This window comes from Alexandromys fortis, unplaced genomic scaffold, assembly GCF_014885135.2.
Source record: "Alexandromys fortis isolate MF-2015 unplaced genomic scaffold, M_Fortis_MF-2015_v1.1 scaffold_30, whole genome shotgun sequence".
Taxonomy (NCBI): Eukaryota; Metazoa; Chordata; class Mammalia; order Rodentia; family Cricetidae; genus Alexandromys; species Alexandromys fortis.
The window spans coordinates 11,178,397-11,193,844 of NW_026067922.1; the positions used below are offsets into that span (position 1 = coordinate 11,178,397).

General features: G+C 38.2%; 1 protein-coding gene across 2 annotated transcripts in view; it reads left to right on the forward strand.

The window, feature by feature from the left end:
- Positions 1-15,448, forward strand: part of Rock2 (Rho associated coiled-coil containing protein kinase 2) — a 102,280-nt gene that overhangs the window by 23,498 nt on the left and 63,334 nt on the right. Inside the window, exons 1-3 of one of the 2 annotated variants that reach the window (XM_050141944.1) lie at positions 8,061-8,078; positions 13,143-13,224; positions 15,032-15,132. In XM_050141944.1, coding sequence (XP_049997901.1) covers positions 15,067-15,132 — 66 coding nt within the window. In that variant the 5' untranslated portion in view covers positions 8,061-8,078; positions 13,143-13,224; positions 15,032-15,066. Of the gene's footprint in view, positions 1-8,060; positions 8,079-13,142; positions 13,225-15,031; positions 15,133-15,448 lie in introns of those variants that run through there. The other variant, XM_050141943.1, reaches the window with a different exon arrangement.

Below are 15,448 nucleotides of genomic sequence, written 5' to 3' on the forward strand. Positions count from 1 at the left end.
TTTTTTTCTGTTGTGATTCTGACAGTTATGCACATGAAGGCTAGCATTATTACCTGGCAGACGATGAGAAATGAGCATTTGTGAGATGAAGCTACTGATTTGAACGCTTTACTTTGTGTATAAAAGCCAATAGAAGCCGTAGAATTTTTGGATTCCCCCTGCATTAAATATAGATTATTTAGTTATAATACTAAAACTAATTGAAACCATTGTGGTTATTTTAATTATAACTTTGGTAGTTTTCCCAGGCAATATGATAATGAAATATATAAACCTTATTTATACATATCTCTTGGTTCACACCACTTTCATTCCCTAGCAAATTCTGTGTTATCCTGTTTTCTGTCGAGGAATTTCTACCTGCATGTACTTGTATTTTGTAATCAAGTCTGATGTAATTAATTCTTGTTTATTTTATTTTTTTTAGTGCTGGGAATTGAACCCAGGGGTTCATACATGCCAACCAAGCCGCAGAGCTGCATTCTCTGCATAACTCATTTGTTTGTTTTTTTTTAAATATTTTCTAAAATATTTATTTATTTATTTATTTATTTATTTATTTATTTATTATGTATACAATATTCTGTCTGTGTGTATGCCTGCAGGCCAGAAGAGGGCACCAGACCCTATTACAGATGGTTGTGAGCCACCATGTGGTTGCTGGGAATTGAACTCAGGACCTTTGGAAGAGCAGGCAATGCTCTTAACCTCTGAGCCATCTCTCCAGCCCCAGGCAATTGTTTGTTTTTAGTATACTTTCATGTAGCCCAGTCTAGCCTTGAAATTCTCTATGTAGCTAGCTAGCCTAGGCTGGCTTTGAGTCCTCTTGACTCTCCTTCCGGTATTAGAGGGTGTACCATCATACCCCGTTCCCTTTTTAAAACTTTATTTGGATTCAAGAGCTCAGTAATTTTTCCCTAAACCTTCTAGTGGCTGGAATGCACTACTATGCCTAGCCTTATTTGGTGTTTTAATACTGAATTTCATGTGGTGCTGGTATTCTCTTGCTGTGTTAGCTGGCTTCAGTACTAGCTTTCGCATGGAACTAGGCTTACTCACTAAGCTCCTTGGAACAAGACTATTAGGTCATTCATTCCTGTTGTAGAGTTTTGTAGAAAAGATATACCAGAGCATCAGTGGGGTTAGTTTACCTGTTTCATAGTGCATTGCATTTTATTGAGAAAGTGAACCTATTTTGTGATGAGTGTTAATTTTATATCCCAAGAATATGAGTTACTATTTATTCCTTCCACCCCAGCTTAACTCTGAAATTGAGTCATGGAATTGTTGCAATGACCAAAACATCAACATTCCCTTCCCGCCAGTTTATTTTTTATATAATATGGGAGCCATATAATAGTAGTTGATATATAAGGTAAGGGGAAAGAAGGACCAGGACACAGTGTTTAAAGTTTAGAAAGTAAAATCTTGAAAAGTAGAGATCTGGCTGGGAAATACAGTACAGTGTGAGTCCTCTGGAGGGAAATAGCTTGTCTACAGTCTGAGCTGAGAACATGCCTGGCATAACCCACTTTAAAGGCCTTTCTTTTATTTTGAAACAATTGAAAATAACTTTTGTACACCCTTTACATAGAGACCCCCTTCAAATATTGTCCAAGTAGTCTTGATTCAAAGTGATGGTGATCTAGTATCAAGCATTTCATCTAATTTTCATGCCCCTCTAAGTCTTTCCATCTGGAACAGCCCTGAGAAGCCTTTCTTTTGACCTTGCTGCTCTCCAGAGTTTTGAAGAATACAACTTGCTATCTCTGAACTTGGGTTTTCTAGTGTTTTCTGTTGGTTAGAACCTGCTGGTATTTTTGGCTGATATCACAGAAATGTTGCCTTGTTTTCAAATCTTTTAGGTGGTTATGTATTTGATGTGATTGTTGTTGATGTTAGTGCTGACCACTTGTTTAAAGAGAATCTCTGCTGTCTCTCAGTTTTTCTTTTTCGTGATTAGTGAGTATGTTGTGAGCTGCCATGTGGATGTTGGGAACAGAACCCTTATCTTCTGCAAGAACTGTACATCTCTGAATACCGAGCCTTCTCTCTAGCCCCTGCTACTTTGTGAGGAGGTACTTGGAGTATGTAAAAACCATATTTTTATTTTACTTTTACTCACTAGTTTTAGAATCTATTGAAATTTTTCCCAATTTTTAATTTGCTGTTATCAGATGGCAGTTTTCTAGTTTATTTATTCCTGTACATTTATTAGTTAGTATTCTTCTGTAAGATTTTATTCTGGGGGAGGGTAACGCTCCATTACTATTATAAACACTGGCTTCTGCAGCATGTAGGCTAAGACTAGAACATCTGCCACTGCTTACTTTCTAACTAGCTCTGGTCAGAGCCCAGATTTGCCACTAGAGGCCAATTCATCCCATGCTAGCCTTCATGCCCCCTTTGAATTGTCACCATCCGTCACTATACATAGAAGAGGGAACAGAATGATTCTTAAGAGCCAGAATATGAGGATGTCTGCTGTGAAACAGTCTCTCCAAAAATGGCTGCATAAACAAGACCAGAACTGTGGCAATTGCAATGAGCATGTTAACATAGAAGGGAGAAGGTTTTGTGGGGCCCCACCCCTAGACAAGAACTATAGGCAACTGATAACCACCGGGAGGACAGTTAACCTCTCCCAGGCATGAGCGCCCTTTTGGTTTTCAATCCAAAGTGGTCAGCCCTAAAACCATATGCAAATATGCAACAAAAATAGACACAGCAAGTTGTACACAAATATACTCAATAATAATAGTGATGATGGTAATGATGATGTTGTTGTTATAAACCTGAAACGGTGTGGGGGAAGATGGAAGAGGCTTGAGGTGGGTAACTGGAGGGGCCCAAGGGAGGAAAGTGGTATTTTATTTCAATTAAAAACATAGCTTCAAAAATACCTCACGTAAGCTAGGTGATGGTGGCACACACCTTTAATCCCAGCACTAGGGAGTCAAAGGCAGGAGGATCTCTGAGTTCGAGGCTAACTTGGTCTACAGCATGAGTTTTAGGACAACTAGGGCTGTTACACAGAGAAACCCTGTCTTGGGGGAAAAAAAGCGTCAAGTAATTTTAAAGCCTCAGAAAGCTTGCAGAAATAATAAGAATGTGTTCTTATGTGTTCCTCACTCAAAATTCTTTTAATTTTCTATAACTATATTGGCTTTAAAAGTATACAGTGCATGTGAGTAGATAATGCCATTTTATGACTGCTATACTTTTCATTTTGGTAAAAGATACCATGGGATCATCTTGTCATTTTCTTGCTTCAGCCTTGGAATCAGCCATTTCCTTAAGGACTTTCTCCTTGTTGGGAGTAGTATTTCAAAGCCAAGATGAATGTTAAATGGGCTCATGGCTGTTGGAGTATCTCTGTAACTAGACCTTTTTAAACCAGAGGTTGTCAACCTTCTTAACACTGTGACCTTTTAATACAGTTCTTATGGTTACTCCTAGCCATAAAATTATTTTTTGTTGCTACTTCATAACCTTAATTTTGATGCTGTTATCAGTCACATTGTAAATATCTGATATGCAGGATGGTGTTAGGTGACTACTGTGTGAGGGTTGTTCAATCCCCAAAGGGGTTGTGACCCACAGGCTGAGAACCTCTACTTCAAAAAGCCAAATCCAGGGAAAAGATCTGGGTATAGATCCAGGGTGTAGGGTAGAGAGAATGAGGGAGAGAGGAAGCAGGCCTGCACAACAACTGGGTTCACATTTCCATGTCTGTCTTTAGATCTTGAGATCCACAAATTCACATCAACTCCCTGTTTCACTCCAGTACTTTTCGTTATTCCAACCACTTCTTCTGTGTTTGCACTTCTGCTGCTGATGTGAACTGATGTGAAGTAGACTCCTGTTGTTTTATGGTTAACTTGTCTGGTTTCTCCATATGGAGCCAGTCTCTTAACCCCACAGGGCTACGGGTGCTGCTCACATATCCCTTCTTGATAAGCCCTAGTTGCTGATCTATCATCTACCTATCTATTCTAGTTTTATTTACTCCATGCATGAGGCTCCCTTGGTGACTCTAAAACTTTTAAAAGGTCAGTGTGGCTGCGACAGAATGAGTAAAAGTAATAGGTACGTTAGTTCATAACTGGGAGTTTGTGCTTTACTCACATTGAAGAAGGAAGATATTGGATATTCTGAGTAGCAGAGTGACAGAAGCATTCTTGGCATTTTGTTAAGTAATCTTAGAGGAGGGGAAGGCAAGACCACAAAAAAAGCCTGGTAGTGGGTGTTTACAAGAACTCAAGCTTGCAAAGTGATGGTGACTTGTAGGGATGGTGCAACTGGAGGAGCTCCGGATTCACTTCCAAAGCCATGCTAGCAGGATTTGTGTGTGTTGAATTTGAGCTTAAGAGAGAAGAGGTCCAGCTTGATACCCAAATGGTCTGAGTATTGGAAAGGGTAGGATTGCTATTCATTGAGATGTGTAAGACTGAGTAGATGTGGTTGTAGTGAGAAGAAATAGGACACAGCTTTGGATGTTGTTTGAGAGACTTGTCATGGATTTGAGGTTTTTTTTTTCTTTCTTTGATGGGAAAGACAATGAATTTAGAACCCATTAACACACAGATGGCATTTGCAGACATGAAACAGAATGAATGCTATAGAGCAAGTGGGTTTAAAATGCAGGAAGCCAGCACAGGAAAAAGCCGATGAAGGAGACAGATGGGACAATGAGAAAGATACTAGAAAACCATTTGTATTTATCAAAGCCAACTGAAGAAAGATTCTCAAGAATTGCACAGAGACTACCACAGATGTGAGCAGATCTGGTCACTGAATGGTGTGTAGGTCATTGATGAGCTTGAACTGTTCTGTTATTTTAGTAGGTGGGGGTAGAACTCATTGGATTGAGGCCTAAATTGATGGGAGCACCAGAGCTAAAGACAGCTACTGTAAATATTTCTTTCAAACAATTTTCTTGTAAAGATAAAGGGCTGTGTAGGAAGTGGCTTCAAGAGCCTTTGTTTTCCTACTATAAAAGGAGTAATGTATTTTAATAATAATGAAAGGAACAAAAGAGAGAATAAATATATGAGTGAATGTGAATGAGAATTGAGTAGAGAAAGAATTGGGCCATCAATGTTGTTAGTCAGAATAGTAGGATTGAGGGACCAGCTGGGACATAAGTGGAAGGGTGTGATTGTGATGATTGGCTATGGAGTTTACGTTCTATGAAGAGTATGGGAAGGAAGAGGATGAAGCAGAGTAGGAAGAGACAGAATCTTGATTAAAGGTTGCTGTTGAATCAAAGGAATATTGGAATTGTCGACTTGTTGAAGGAAGTGTATTACTGTGGAGACAGGCTTTGAGGTCTCTTTGGCATAAGGTTTACTCAGTGTTGCAGTCATTTCCTGTGGCCTGATCAAGATGTGTCCAGCACCATACCATGTCTGCTGGCCATGATGATAATGGACTGAACCTCTAAAATTATAAGCAAGCCACCCCAATGTTTTCTTATAGGATTGCCATTGTTAAGGTATCAATAGAAACCCTGTGGTGTAGGAGGTCCTTCTGTTTATGTGTTGCTTTCCTTGGTTAATCAATAAAGAAACTGCTTGGCCTGATAGGGCAGAACTTAGGTAGGCGGAGAACACAGAACTGAATTCTGGGAGGAAGAGTCAGAGAGCCACCATGGAGATGCCAGGCCAGACATGCTAAATCTTTCCCAGTAAGTGAACACAGATTAATAGAAATGGGTTAAATCAAGATGTGAGAGTTAGCCAATAGGAGGCTAGAGCTAATGACCTAGCAGTGTTTTAATGAATACAATTTCTGTGTGATTATTTTGGGTGTAAGATAACCGAGCGACTGGAACAAGGGGCCGCTCCCTGTAACAACCCTGACTAAGAGAGAGGCATTTAGAGTCGTGCTTTTCAACCTTTCTAATGCTGTGACCCTTTAATACAGTTCCTCATTTTGTGATGACTCCAAAATTATAAATTTTTTGTAGCTACTTCATAATTGTAATTTTGCTATTGTTATAAATCATAATGTAAGTATCTGATATGCAGGATATCTAATATGCGACCCTTGTAAAAGGGTCATTCAACCCTCATAGGAGTTGTTACCTACATGTTGAGAACCACTGCATTAGAGTACACTAGAAAGATAAGATGGTGCTTAAAGTAGAGACAAAGTATTTAAAATTGAAATTATGGAGGTTGCGGTTATTGGTGATGTTATCATGGGAATGAATGTTTAATTATAAGATTAGTCTTGGACAGTGTAACAATGCACAAGGGCATTATAGAGACTGAGATTAGAGAGCCTTGGGGGGTTGCGGGTAGCTTAAGAAATGGTAGTGAGTCATAGGTGATCTGATGCAAAGCTGAGTTCTCAAGAAGGGACGAAGAAGAATGGTTATGGAGAACTGGGGAACAAGGAGAAACACCTACTCCTTGTACAGAGTCCGAATCTTGTGACCTGTTAGGAAGGAATTTTTAAAAATATTTGAAAATAGATGTTTTGTTATTTATATAGTGCATTATACATAAAATAGAAGTTTTAAAACGAAAGGTCTATTTCCAAATAAACATTAAAATATTACTTGATTTTACTAATGTATCAATCTTTTTCACTAAATAAAAAATACTTTACAGTTTTTAAAGTTTGTCTTCATATCATTGCAGTGATTTTGAAAATCAGGTTCTCACTTGAATTTACTTTGCTCCTGGCTGAACTGTCATAGTTTCTGATTTTTGTTTCATTTTTTGTTTTTTATAAAGATACAAATGAAGGATGTAGTCCCCCTCCCCTTTGTTCTTTGGAAGCCTGCCACTGAGCTCCCAAATAAATATAGAGAGACTTATTACTTATGAATGCCTGGCCTTAGTTTGACTTGTTCCTAGCCAGCTTTTCTAACTTAAATTATCCCATTTCTCTTTAACTGTGTTTTGCCTCTGGGCTTTTTTTACCTCTCTTTAGTCTATATATCTTTCTTCCCTTCCTACTCCATGGCTGACTGTGTGGCTGGCCTTTAGTGTCCTCCTCTCCTCCTTTTCTCACTCCTCCCTCTTCTCCCTTCTCTTAGATTTCTCCTCCTATTTATTTTCTCTGCATGCCAGCCCTGCCCGTTTCTCTCTTCTGCCTAGCTGTTGGCCACTCAGGACTTTATTAGACCAATCAGGTGTATTAGACAGGCAAAGTAATACAGCTTTACAAAGTTAAACAAATGCAACATAAAGAATGTGACACACCATGTGGTGGTGGTGGTGGCTTACGCCTTTAATCCCAGCACTCGGGAGGCAGAGGCAGGTGGATCTCTGGGAGTTCGAGGCCAGCCTGGTCTACAAGAGCTAGTTCCAGGACAGGAACCAAAAGCTACGGAGAAACCCTGTCTGGAAAAATCCAAAAAAAAAAAAAAAAAAAAAAGTGACACATTTTTGCATCGTTAACAAATATTCCATAGCATAAATGAATGTAACACATCTTAAACTAATATTCTACAACATTTCCCCTTTTTGTCTAACTAAAATGAAAAGTGTTAACTTTAACATAGTAAAACTATATACAAAAAAAAAGTTTTCAAGTATTCAATCCATTTGTATTCAGCAAATTCAGAGAAAATACTCTGCTTTAGAGATTTTCATTGGTATGGGTTGGTTTATTGATGAAAATTTAAGGTCAGTTTTGTTATGCTGTGTATATGTATTGCTGATCTTGATTAAGGTATTGTGTTTGTGCAGCTCATTTAGAAATGTAATGTATAATTAAGAAATATAGGTTAATAGATAATTATCTATAATAGTCAAGCTTATAGTCATGTTAGTTAGATTTTCTAGATGCACAGAGATATATTTCAGGTGGACAGACATTCTTCAAACTCTCAAAGACCTTCAGAATATGGCATTTAAAATGTTTAAGAATTTAGGACTTTTCATGACAATGAGACACATCTGCTCCTGGCAGCACCAATTACTTCAAGAGGAAGATGGGCATTGAAGAGGCTCCTTCTAGAGTTGGTTAGCCATTTGGGCAAGAAACTGCTCTTGCCTGGACTGCTTGATGAACTGGACATGCAGGACCCACAGAGAGATGACTGCTGAACTTGCCTAAAGGTGAGAAAGGGCCTGCGGGGTTCCTGTTTCATGAAAGAGTCTGCAAGACATTCTGCAGGGCACAGAAGAAAGTGACTGACAAACTGCCGATATAGGCAGAACTGTCTTTGAAATTTCCTGCTACATGGAAAACTCTGCCAGATACTATGGGCCTGTAGGCTGGAGATGAATGCCCCAACGGTGCAAAAGAACTTTGGGTGACTGTCCAGGCAGTGAGATGTCTCTGTCAATTCTAGAGTCTTGGAAGTTGCTTACAATGTGCTTCCTGTTTACTTAGGTAATATTATATCCTTCTGGAGTCTTTGATATAGTTTTTGATATAGAATTTATAGTTACAGTTTTCCTTAGTTACGATAAAAGAACTGTAATTCTTGCTTGATACCTGTTTTGTTATATGTAATTTTACTATGTTAAAGTTAAAACCTCCCTTTTTTATTTACACAGGAAAGGGGAGGTGACATGGGATTCCCCTCTGTATGTTGTGATTACCATTAATGAATAAAGAAACTGCTTTCGACCTATGGCAGGGCAGAACTTAGGTAGGTGGGAAAACTAAACTGAATGCTCAGAGAGGAAAGGGCAGAGTTAGAGAGAATTCATGTAGCCCTGCCGGAGACAGACGCCAGAACTTTAGCTGGTAAGCCATAGCCATGTGGCGATACACAGATGAATAAAAATGGGTTAAAGTAAGATGTAAGAGTTAGCCAATGAGAAGTTAGAGCTAATGGGCCAAGCAGTGTTTTTTTTTTTTTTTAAATAGTTTCTTTGTGGTTATTTTGGTTCTGGGTGGCTGGGACGAACAAGTGGCCTCCTACTACAGTACTCCGTCATCTATCTTAGTGATTCCAAAGTTTTATACCTGACTTACTTTCTGTCATAACTAAGGAAAACTAAAGCTAACTATTTAGTCTTTTAATGCCATCAAATGTTGTAATAGGAGCGGCGGGGCTGCGTCCCCAGCACCCCGGCCGCCTGGCTAGCTTATGCCCCGAAATAACAACACATAAACTATATTCATTTAAACACTGCCTGGCCCATTAGTTTCAACCTCTTAACCCATTTCTAATAATCAATGTAGTAGCACCATGAGGTGCGCTTACCAGGAAGATTCTAGCCTACGTCCATCCTGGGTCGGAGTTCATTGCGTCTGCCTCAGAGAGCAGAGCTATTGCGTCTACCTGGGAGAGGGGAGCATGACGTCTCTGAGCTCACTTCCTCTTCCTCCCAGCATTCTGTTCTGTTTACTCCTCCCACCTATGTTTTAACCTATCAGGGCCAAGCAGTTTCTTTATTGCTTAACCAGTGAAATCAACAGATTGATATAAGACATTCCCACATCAATCAAAGACCCCAGAAGGATGTAATAGTACCTTACAGCAGAGACATCTGGCCTCTAAAGGAAACTTTATCTAAATCTCTATCCTTCTGTAGATCAGGATTCAAAGGTTGAGGTGAAATCCTGCTAGCGCAGTAGCTAACCTCTCCTTGTTCCTGTTTCCCACTAAAGAACCCTCCCTACACTTAGTTCCTCCTGTCAGTTAGTTGCTGACTCAGCCTCCTGAAACCAGGTTAATTTTATTTAATCAAACAAATGTAACAGGTCATTGCATGGGTAACAAAAGCAGCAGAAACAAATGTTAACACACCTTTACATAGTTAGAATAATATTCCATAACAGAAGGGCACACAACACACCAGGTAGTAAATTTGTTGATTCTGTTGACCAACTAATAACTTTTTTTGTGGTTGTTGACACTTAGTAAGCCTCTGCTTTCTCTGGTGATAGAGGGTAGATTTTAAAAATGAACTAGATTAGCTGCATTTTTGTATTTTAATAATACAATTTTGTATTTTAATCCACTCAGTTGTGCTGCCTCTGTTACCACAAGGAGCTAGTTGGTGCCCTTACCCTCAAGGGCAAGGTATCTTTTTGCATGTGTATGCTCTGTAACAGACTAGAGGGACTTTATTAGCATTAGGCACTGTGCACAGCAGAACACTCCCTTCAGAGATAAAGAGGGCATTACTATATAAAGGTGGAACTTAGTTCTTCTAAAACTGTTTTTCAGTAGTACATGCACCTAACAGTAAGCAGGAACAGCGTTGCGACAAAGTAAACTAGCAAAAACAATGCAGCTGCTTTTAGTTGTAGCTGGTTTAGCATATAGTTTAAAGATTCCTTTTGTAATTTTAATTTTATTTCATATACATTGGTGTTTTGTCTGCACTTATGTCTGTATGAGGGCACCAGATCCCTGGCACAGGAGCTACAGACAGCTGTAAGCTGCCATGTGGGTAATGGGAATTGAACCTGGGTCCTCTGGAAGAGCAGTTAGTGCTCTCAGATGCTGGGCCATCTTTCCAACCCCAGGATATAGTTTAAAGATTTTAAGCATGCAAGTTAACATAGTTTATTCATCCCAAGATGCAGAACATGTTACTCAGCAGTACTCACATATTCCTGGTGATATTTCCAGACACCCCTTTTCAAAATATTTCCTCTATAGCAGTACTTTTCAAAACATTAAAAATTGTTGTCATTTTCTGTTGTCCTTACTTAGACTTCTCACTAAAAATATTCACCAGGATACTGTTGTTAATAACTTGTTATAGTGAGGCAAACTCAGTAAATTTGGAGCAATTTAACTTTTTATAGAAGAATATATAATTCATCTGTAAGTTCAATGACTTTTTGAAGTGTGTTGTGAAAGATTACCTTGAAAACTTTTGTATAAAAGTAGAAGCTTTCGTGGTAGTTTTTCAGCTCACCACAAAGGATTGAAAATATTTTCTTAACACTTTCACACCCTTATTTTTTATAAAATTTTAGTGTTAGTGAGATGATGTATTACAGTGTTCTGTGCCTTGGTTGTAAAAACTTGCTCTTTGAATGTGTTTAGCACTGTTTGTAAGTTTCTATGTTCTCTGATAGAGGACAGATCTTAAAAGTATGTGGCGTTCAAGCGTTTTGTGTTTCAGCCACAGAACCACCTCTGCCCTGGTGGCTATTAGAAACGCTTTCTTTAGTATTAGTATTAAAGAAGTAATTTGATGCTGAATATGCATTTGTCTTCTTTGGTTGTTTCTGTTACAACAGTGGCCAGCATGTATCTGACGGTAGATTAGAACATGTGAGTGCTTTTCTTCAGCTGTCTAGTAAGTCTCTCAGTGCAGTTTCTTTGCTCTTCTTGTTTGTTCTTCAGCACGTTCCAAGGCATATGATGTCAAGAAAACTGCATTTTCCACCAATTGTTTCTGATATATATCAGTCAAAACAAAGCAAAATACTGGGAGAACTGATGTTTTCTGGCACTGTCTGGATTTTTAGAGTTGCTCCTTTGATGTAAATGGGGCAAAACAGAAAAGCTAGATTTTCCAAATCATTATCATTACATTTAATGAAAATTAGTTCAATGCTTGATTCAATTCAGGACAGTAACATCATTGTCTGGGTTCTTAATGGCTTGTTGGATGATGATTCGTTTTTAATGTGTGGGTGTTAGTGTATGTGCACAAGAAGAAGTCAGAGAACATCTTGGGAATTCTCTTTCCTATCATGTGGGAGTCAGAGACTGAACCAGGTTGTCCGACTTGGTGGTAGATAGATGCCTTTACCCATCTTGCTGTCCTGTCAGCCCCAAAATATGTGTTCTGAAAAGCCATGCACATGAATATTGGAGAAATTAGAATAGGATCAGACTTTTAACCAAAAGAGTAAGAAAATTTGTGGTAATTAATAAAGTTGTGATCACTAAGTCTCTTGGCAGTTGTGCCCAACATCACAAACATGTCCACACTTGCAGCCTTGATTAAATCCTCAAGGCTTGATTTTTTTTCTTTGAGATGGCCTAACTCTGCCTCCTGAGTGCTGGAATTAAAGGCCTGTACCACTACTACCTGACATGTATAATTTTGTTTTGTTTAATGAGTTGCTAATATGTACTTGATGGACAAGAAATCCTTAGTCCTGCTCAGGGGAGTGCCAGAAATAAAGGAATGGTAAGCAGCAGTTATAGGTGGCAGTGGTTACTAACCACTTTAAAAGCTACATTTGTACATATTATTTGGCTTTAGTATTGCTTCCTTTTAAAAACCTCATTTAAAAAATTGGTTAATTTTTATGTGTGTTAGTGTTTTGTCTGTGTGTATTTCTGTGTGAGGGTGTCAGGTTCCCTGGAACTAGAATTAAAGACAGTTGTAAGCTGCAGTGTGGGTACTGGGAATTGAACCCAGGTTCTCTGGGAGAGCAGTCAGTGCTCTTAACTGTTGAGCCATCTCTCCAGACCCTGTATTGCTTCCTAATAGTGGGAATTTCCTCCCTTTCCAAATAAAATGTTATGAGCTACCAAATGTAAAGTAGAACAGAGAAGTATGAATTATATTCTTAACCTTCCATGTCTATCCATAATACTTACGCATCCACCCCCCTTTTAAAAGGTAAGTATGCATGTGCTGGTGGGGGATGAGGCAGATATTTGATACCCCCCCCCAAAGTGTTTACCAAAAAAAAAAAAATGCGTAAAGGGCAGATTTTTCTGGGTGAAATAGAAAGCAGGCATAATTACAATATAAGCCTAGGCTGGCCTTTTAAATCATCTATCTGCATTTGTTCTAGGATATGTGCTCACATCTAAAAATTTGGGACTAGGGGCCTCCGATGAGAAAACATGCAGTGTTTGTCACCGTGGGTCTGGGTTTCCTTAGTATGATTCTTTCTGGTTCCATCCATTTACCTGGAGAACAATGTCATTGTATTTATTTTGGTACTTCCCTCCCCTCCTTCCATGTGCAATAAACAAAATTATTTTAAATGAGCAAAAATTTATAAGCTACATTTATCTTTCTTTGCTTTACTGAGTATCAAACTCTGATTTTGTGTGTATTCCCAGCTTCTCAGCTAACATTCTCAGGTTAGAAAACTTGTTCAAGCTGTTGGGAATGGAGAGTCAGTACAGTATATCAATGTGGGTTCGTATTTACTCAGTGGGAATAGCATATATAATATTTAAAGATTTTTGAATGCTTCAGAATTATAAAAACTTTTTACTTTTTATTTTTTAACAGGATGGCTTAAATTCCTTGGTCCTTGACTTGGATTTTCCTGCTTTGAGAAAAAATAAAAATATAGATAATTTCTTAAATAGATGTAAGTATATTTATTTTTACTATTAATGTTTGGACACATAGCTGAGCTTTAAATGAGATGTGTTTTGGTACTTATATCTCTTTGTTAACCTATGACCTAGTCACCATTCTATTACTGTGAAGAGATACCGTGATCTCTTGATTACAGTTTCAGAGATTTAGTCCATTATGGCAGGAAGCCAGGTGACACACATTATGCTGGAGCAGTAGCTGAGAGTTGCATCCTGATCTGCAGGTCAAAAGAAGGACATCGGGCCCAGCATGGACTTGAAACCCAAAGCCTAGCTCCAGTGACATGTTTGCTCCAATAAGACCAAACCTCCTAATCCTTCTAATCCTTGGAAATAATGCCACTCTCTAGTGACTAAACATTCGAATATATGAGCCTATGGGGTCATTCTTCTTAGCTTATTGAACTTGCTTGTATTAGTGTGCTTTTTGTTTCATTTAAAAATAATATTTTGTATTTTCAAAGTAACTTTGCTAAACTAAGTTACAATATGTAGATTAAATAAAATTTAAAAGATTAGATTTATAGAAATTTTTAAGACCCTATAACTCTTGTTTGTGCTTGCTCTAAGCAAAATTTTAAATTATTGTAATTCTATGACATTGCTTTTATTTACCCAGAAGACTTTGATAAGCTTTGTTTCAGTAATTTATGTATATTATTAAGTCTTGTTAAGGAAAAATGATGTAATAGCAGTTAGTATCATATATATATGATTATCCTTAATGTTTGTTAGTATTATATTGAAATTAGTAGATTTTGAAAATATATTCTCAAAGTGAGTTGGGCATGGTGTATTATGCTTGTATGTAGCAATCCAGGAGGCTGAGGCAGGAGGACTATTGCGCATTTAAGGCTAGCCTAGACTACAAAGCAAGGCAGTCTCCAAAAAGGAAAAAGTTAATCCAAGGGTCCTGGAGATGGCCCAGCTATTAAGGACTTGAGTTCAGATTCCAGCACCCAGGTCAGGCAGCTCACAACCACCTGTTACTAACTCCTGAGGAATCTGATGCCTCCTCATCTGGTTTCTGTGGGCACCACACTCATACAGACCCACACTCTTAAATATATAACGCAGAAAATTTAAAATTCTAAAAATGTCTAATGGGGGGGGGTTTCAGAATGATTAATGCATCCTCTTTATTCTCGCAGCTAAATCCTTTTGGAATGGTCAGTTCTAGGGTATTTTTCAATTTAATATTGACTGTAGTAGTTGATATTTTTGAAATATGATTGCTGCCTTTTAAAGCATCATTACTAAATTTGGAATTACAAGTAATTTTATTCCTTCCTTTTCTCTTTTGAGATAACATCTAGTAATATCACCAAGGCTGCTCTGAAATGTATAGTCCTTATGTTTAGCCTCCTGGTCCTGGGTGACATGCCTGACTTTGTGATTGCTTTCTGCCATGATTGATAAAGAATCAAGATAACCTGGGTCCTTGATGTCTCTTGCATACAGAGGGTGAGAAGCAGAACAGCTTTAGCAGTTAGTGATTCATGGACATGTGCCAACAAATCACAGAGCTTTGGTTCCTTGATGCAGAGATAGCATGCTTCTTAGAGTGTTTATTTCGATTCTGGGGATAGAACCTAGGACCTCACATGTTAACTAAGCAGTCTGTCACCATACTACACCGATTCCCACATTTTAAAGTTTTAAAATAGCACCCTTTAAAGACTAACAGAATCAGCTGAAAATTCTAGAATCTAGAAGTAAAAAATGTTTACAAATATTATGACTATTTTTGAATATTTCTAATGTTTGCTTTAAAATATGGTGATCTTTCTATTATAGATGAGAAAATTGTGAAAAAAATCAGAGGGTTACAGATGAAAGCAGAAGATTATGATGTTGTAAAAGTTATTGGCAGAGGTGCTTTTGGTGAAGTTCAGTTGGTAAGGATTTGTTTGGTTCTTACTACCTTTTTTGTTTTGTTTTTGTTTGTTTGTTTTGAGACAAGATTTCTCTGTGTATCTTTGGCTATCCTGGAACTCAACTCTGTAGACCAGGCTGGCCTCAAACTCACAGAGATCTACCTGCCTCTGTTTCTTGAGTGCTGGGATTAAAGGCGTGTGCTAGCATGCCCAGCTGAGGAATTAGTTTTATGTCTTTGATGAAGTCATTCTATCGTTGTGAGCCTCAGTGCTCCCATCTTTCAAAAGAGGTAGCCTATTACTAACAGTATTCCACCTTTAAAACACAGTGATTTGG